Consider the following 6,255-nt stretch of genomic DNA (forward strand, 5'->3'; position numbering starts at 1 on the left):
AGGGAGCCCGGGCCCTGGCTGCACCTGTCGGCGGGGTCTGGCGGGGCGGGGCCAGCTCTTTATTTACCTTTGACCGGGGGAAGGAAGAGAGGCGCCTCGGAATTCTTCTCCCCTCAGCATTCGCCTTGCTACCCAGTGCCTTCTCCTGCACCCCGTACACCCACTCCGCTCTCACAGCTCAGCAGATTGATCCAACCCTCTCCCAAAACCCCCAATTTTTCCCATTCCGACTCCCAATTTCTCCCGCCTACATGCCCCAGTGACCTCAGGCTGAGAGAATAATTCGTATTATTATTACAAACAAACTCACTCTCCGGAAGCCTGATTTCTCTGAGACCCGATTTATTTCCATGGATACCCCCACTTCCTCCTCTGCTTTCACCTCTTCTCTGGGTTCTTTCCCTCCCCCTCCCTGCCCCCCACGGCTCTGACTCAGCTCTCCCTCTTCTACAAAGGCCACCTCCCCTCACCCCTCTCTCCCACTCTGCCCTCGCCGTCTCCCTTCCCCTCAGAGGTTGTCCTCTGCCTGCCCATTCCTGCTCTGTCCGCCCAGATGTCCATCTTTCCTCTTCCCTCCCAGCCACTGGTCTGACCCATCTCACCATTCCCCTGTAGCCCCAAGGGAGAGTGTGCCCACTTTGGAGGGGCCTCACCTCTCTCAGACCTGTCAAGCACAACCCCTTCCTCTTGCAGCAGCTATGCTGTTGCATGCCGAACGCCTCCTGGTGCCCAAGACCCCATTCAATTCACCCCTCCTCAAGAGTGGATTCCTAATCCTAAATTCAGAATCAAACAACTTTATGTGTAGAAAAGATCTATAAGGTCAGGTGGTTCACTTGGGCCCACCACCCAAGTGATTCTTCCCCAAGGCTTCCAGTTGGCATCCCCACCCCTCATGGCAGCAGTCCCCCTTTACGAGGAGCCGTGGCCTCGGCTGCAGAATTACCATCTTCCTAGGTCCTCCAGTTTGCCAGTCAGCCCTCAGACCCTGTCCACCCTCTCCCATTGTCTTTTGTCTTCTCTCTGACTTGAATTCCTATTCTTTTAGTTCCTATTTTAAAAAGTTCCCTGCTCTCCTCCTGCTGTCCCCCTTCTCTCCTCTTGAATCCATCACTTGTCTCCCAAGGGTCAGGTAAAATGATTCCATCTCACTCTTTGCTTTCTCTGCTTTCATTGCTTCTACGTCTACACACCCAGCTCTTGCCTCTATCCCCACCAAATCTCCTTCCTGTCAGACAAATCCACCAACTCCTCTGGAGGGTCCACTAGGGAAGATGCAATCCTTGCACCTCACAAATAATAAGGCCAAAACTTAGGGAAGCTTGCCCCTTGAAAAGTTCTGCCCTTATTTGTAGGAACATAATAGAGGAAAAGCACAGCTCCCATGCACTCCCATACAGAAACCCTCAGAGATTCCTCAGGATAGAATGGAGACCTGTTTTCCTTCTAAAACCCAGCCGCTGACCCTTCCATTTAAACAACAACAAATGAGGCCATAGAACACTTTTTCCGAGTGTGCTATTCTTGACTGAGCTCAGCTTTATTATCTCTCCTAACAAAAATTTGGGGCGAGTGGGGATGTAAAAGAAAATAGGCAATCAGAAGAGGGAGTGGGAGTGGGAGGGCAGGGAGGGGTCTGGAGGGCCTGGCCCCCATCTGTGGCCTCAGCGTTCTGAAGGAAAAGGACGAGGACGGGCCTTCGGGTTGGGCCTAGGGAGGTGAAAGGGAAGCAGCTAACCATCTGTCCATCTCAGGAAATGAAGTGATAGCCGTGGACTGGAAGGGCCTGAAGGATGTGGACCAAATCAACATGGACAGCACCAGCTCGCTGCACGGAAGCAGCCTCCACCGGCCATCCACTGAGGTGAGGCCCTCCGTGCTCAGCCCCCCTCCCAGAGGACCTCGAAAACACCCCCAGAACCACCATGCATAAGCCTAGTCCTTCGGCCACCTTCCTAAATTCCAGGACAACCTCCCAGACACACCTTCAGACTGACGCTCTCACAGAACATTTCTCCTCCTTTCCTCAAACACAAGGCAAATGCTCCACGCGGAGATCCCAATTCCCTGTGTTAATCTCAGGAAAGCCCTCTCTACTTCCCACTCTTCTGGAAGCCCCTCTGAAGAAGTGCCCCGGGTACCCACTCCCTCTCCTCTTTCCTCACAGCAAACCCGGACTGACTTCTCCTGGGATGGCATCAATGTGAGTGCAGCTCCCCCCAGGCCTCTGCAACCCACCCTACCTCCTCTTCCTTGGCCTCTCCCACCTGCTGCCCCCTAGCACACAGCGCCCCCTTCCTCCAGCGGGCACTGGGAGCCCTCACATTCTTTAGCCACCCCGAACTCTCAAGGGTGGTTGGGGGATAGGCCTCCTAGGGGCCCCCGGGTATACTGGTAGCCTGGTCACCCGCCCTAGCTCATATCCTTACTCCTGGAGACCGTGGGCTGTCCTCCACATATAAAGCGCCTCATGCCCTCTGACTCCTCTGCCCCTCCTCCCACACCCCTATCCCAGCTCTCCACGGAGGATACCACTTCCATTCTTCCGAAGCTGAAGCGAAACTCTAACGCCTATGGCATTGGGGCCCTGGCCAAGTCATCGTTCTCAGGTGAGACTCCGACCCGGGGATGCGAGCAGCCAGGAGACTCCCTAGGGGCTCATGCTGTCAGTCTTCCTGCCCCTTCAGGCCTGAAGAAGACCCTCATCCCCAGACCCCGGACCTGTTTGCCCTTTCTGTCAAGCCTCTCCCATCCTCCAGGCTGCCCCTCATAGACAGAGTCTTAGGGCATACCTGCCCCCTTCATGGGATGGAGTCCCACGGGACTAGGGTGGGGGTGATGGCGGGGGCAGGGGAGGGACAGATCTGGTGCGGGTATTGTGTGATGTTCTGGAGCACCTGGGGAATGTCTGGCCCCTCAGGGATCTCGCGAAGCATGAAGGACCATGTGACAAAGCCCACAGCCATGGGGCAGGGCCGGGTGGCTCACATGATTGAGTGGCAGGGCTGGGGGAAGGCACCAGCCATTCAGCCGCAACACAGCCACGAGGCCGTGCGCAGGGATACGGATGCCTACTCCGACCTCAGCGATGGCGAGAAGGAGGCACGTTTCCTAGCAGGTACTTGTTCCCCAGCCCCTCAAGAGACACATTTTCAGGATGGCCAGAGACCGACCCTTCAGCCTGATCCCCTATGGCAGGATTGGCTCTGTTCATGTGATACCATCAGACTTAATTTCCCAACTAGCTCTAATTTCGAGGACTCTGACTTGTTTATTCTAAGTACCCTCAAACTTATTTTTATTATCGTCTCAGAAGTTGAGGGGAGTTAACATGGGATTGTGGGTCCACCTGATGCCTTCTCTCCTACATGGTGGGACTGTCCAAACCCTGGGTTCCCTCAGTACAGGAGGAAAAAAAAAAAAGGCAGGTATCTTAGGCTTCAAAAGTCTGTGCTTCTACTCATGTTTTATGATGAAAATGAAAGAAAAGCCTTGGGGTTCTCTTCTAACCTTTGCCCATCAGCACACTGCAGTCATGCGTGCAATTACAGGTCACATTACTCGTGACAACCACCAGATCAAGGGACCTGGGTGAGGAGAGGGTGTGTACAGAAGAGCTTTTACAATTCAGTATAGGTACGAGGCAGGCATACGGTGTACCTACAACCCTGCCCGATCCCTAGTGGCAGAACTCAATAAGATACCTAGGAAAAATGATAGATCTGGAATAGACAAGAGGGTTCTTTGGTTGGTGGTGTGGGTGGTGGAAGAAATATCAGTGGGGAGGGGAGCCAAACATGTAGTGGGTAGTGAAGGGCAGCTAGCAATGTAAGCTTCAACTTACTCATGGCTTTGACCAACATGGGAACCCCAAGTCTACCCACCTTCATTCTTCTATCCTTCCTCCCTTGTCCTTCCCAGACCTTGAACTTGATACCACTGTGGACCTACAATCCCTCCCATTTAGACTCCTCTGGCCTTGACTACCTAGCCCTAGCTACCATTCCTAAAAAAATTCCCAAGCTAAACTTCTGGAAATCCCCAATTTCAATCCCTTAGGATATCTCACCAGAAGACCCCCCCCAACTCTTTCCCCTAGGAATCCTAAATCTGACCTTCTGGGAAGTCCCCCACGATTTTGCCTTGTTTCGGGGCATATACCAAGGCTGTGCTGTCCAATACAGTAGCCACTGGCCACATGTGGCTAGAACTTGAAATGTGGCTAGTCCGAATGGAGATGTGCTGTAAGTGTAAAATATCGACTGGATTTCAAAGATTTCGTATGAATAAAAGAATGTAAAATACCTCAATAGTTTTATATGGATTCTACATTGAAATGATAATGTTTTATATAGGTTAGGTTAAATAAGATGTATTATTAAAATTAATTTCACCTATGTCTTTTCCTTTTTTTTTAATACGGCTACTAGAAAATTTAAAATTGCATAAGTAGCTTGCGTTATATCTCTACTGAACAGCACTGCACTGACGTCCCCCGCCCCATGCATGTGTCTAAGGCTTCCCCGAGCTATCTCGTGCTAACTACGTTTCTTCTCCCAGGCGTCATGGAACAGTTTGCTATCTCCGAGGCCACTCTCATGGCCTGGTCCTCCATGGATGGTGAGGACATGAGTGTCAACTCCGCCCAGGAGCCATTGGGCTGCAATTACAGTGACAACTACCAGGAATTGATGGAGAGTCAGGGTGAGGGATGGTTCCAGAATCCGACCCCAGAGGCCTAAGAGGCCTCCTCAACTATCCAGGCTACCTCCATGCACCTCTGTTCTAAGACTTTCTGTTCATATAGGCTTTCCTACTCCCCCCCCTCACCCACCGCCCCACATCTCACCCTCAATTCTCTGTGCTGTTGTTACTGCCTTTGATATTCTGTGACCCCACCAACCGCCGTGATTCTCTTTACAGATGCCCTTGCTCAAGCCCCAATGGATGGATGGCCTCACTCCTATGTGTCCCAGGGCATGTACTGTCTGGGGTCATCGGATGCCTGGGAAGCAAGCGACCAGTCCCTCATTGCCTCTCCGGCCACAGGATCCTATCTCGGCCCTGCATTTGATGACTCACAGCCTAGCTTGCACGAAATGGGACCTTCCCAACCTGCTTCGGGATACCCTGCTCAGGAGCCTCCAGCTTTGCTGGGGGGAGACACTGACTGGGCTCCAGGGGTGGGCGGGGTGGACCTTGCCAGGGGCCCTGCCGAGGAGGAGAAGAGGCCATTGGCGCCCGAGGAGGAAGAGGATGCGGGATGCCGGGACCTGGAGTCGCTTTCCCCACGAGAAGACCCCGAGATGCCCACCGCTCTCAGCCGGAAGGTGTCTGACGTCACATCCTCAGGCGTGCAGTCCTTTGATGAGGAGGAGGGAGAGGCCAACAACTAGCTTCCTCCCACTGAATGCCCCACCTTCCACTCCCACCTGAGGGGCGTGGCTGCAACCACACCCTCCCTTCCCCCAGCAGTACGGCCGAAACCTGGGCAGAAGACTCTCACGAGCCCAGGAGTCCCGGCCAGCAAAACGGAGGGCCGGGGTGGGATTTTATCCAGGCTTACACTGTAGAGACCACAGGTCCAGGAACTGAGGCCCAGGCAAGCAGATGGCCATGAACTTCGCTTGGCTGCGGGCTTCTGGGTCTGTGGTGGTGGAGCTCCAGTGTGTACCCTGAGCACAGGAGCGCAGAGCGGCCCGTGGCCGGCCCCTGGATCTCAGTTCTTTGCTCCCTGATCTCGTCTTCCAGGAGCCTTGACTGTAGCTGCCTGAAGGCCTCCTTTCTCCACGTCACTCTTGCTTTGCCCAACTCTGTTTTCTCTGGCTGTGGCCCAAGCTCATCCCTCCTATGAGGAGCAGACCTCAGGGGCTGTGGGACATGGTTCGATGGGCACAGGGGAAGCAACGTACAGACCCCGTCTCCTCAGAAGGAGGGGGCTCTGCCCTCAGAGGTAACTTGGCTTTTGAGATCAGGAGTCACGGAGGAGGTGGACGTGGCCGCCAGGATGCACAGGGGCACAGGGCCTGTCCAGAGACCAGGCGGTCACTGGTGAGACCGAGGACAAACATGGCCACTTGTTCTGGGGTCTTGACCATCCTGCGGCTGGAAGGAGGACCCTAAGGATATGGGAAAGGACCCCGCCAGGGCTGGCGGCTCCAGCTCTTGCTTCCCTTTTCTGCCTTCTTCTGTCTCCTGCTCTGGGAGCCCAGGGGCCCCGGGGCGGTGGGGGGGGGGGGGGGGGGGCACAGGGGG

At 54.4% G+C, this 6,255-nt stretch overlaps 1 protein-coding gene across 2 annotated transcripts in view; it reads left to right on the top strand.

Moving 5' to 3' along the window:
- Window positions 1-6,213, top strand: part of FAM131B (family with sequence similarity 131 member B) — a 23,110-nt gene extending 16,897 nt beyond the window's left edge. Inside the window, exons 2-7 of one of the 2 annotated variants that reach the window (XM_024758029.1) lie at window positions 1,755-1,864; window positions 2,168-2,203; window positions 2,516-2,609; window positions 2,921-3,118; window positions 4,561-4,704; window positions 4,924-6,213. In XM_024758029.1, the coding sequence (XP_024613797.1) occupies window positions 1,811-1,864; window positions 2,168-2,203; window positions 2,516-2,609; window positions 2,921-3,118; window positions 4,561-4,704; window positions 4,924-5,396 (999 nt within the window). In that variant the 5' untranslated portion in view covers window positions 1,755-1,810 and the 3' untranslated portion in view covers window positions 5,397-6,213. Of the gene's footprint in view, window positions 1-1,754; window positions 1,865-2,167; window positions 2,204-2,515; window positions 2,610-2,920; window positions 3,119-4,560; window positions 4,705-4,923 lie in introns of those variants that run through there. The other variant, XM_024758030.1, reaches the window with a different exon arrangement.
- Window positions 6,214-6,255: the final 42 nt, after the last annotated feature.

The sequence above is a fragment of the Neophocaena asiaeorientalis genome, unplaced genomic scaffold (genome assembly GCF_003031525.2).
Source record: "Neophocaena asiaeorientalis asiaeorientalis breed wild unplaced genomic scaffold, Neophocaena_asiaeorientalis_V1.1 scaffold206, whole genome shotgun sequence".
Classification (NCBI taxonomy): Eukaryota; Metazoa; Chordata; class Mammalia; order Artiodactyla; family Phocoenidae; genus Neophocaena; species Neophocaena asiaeorientalis.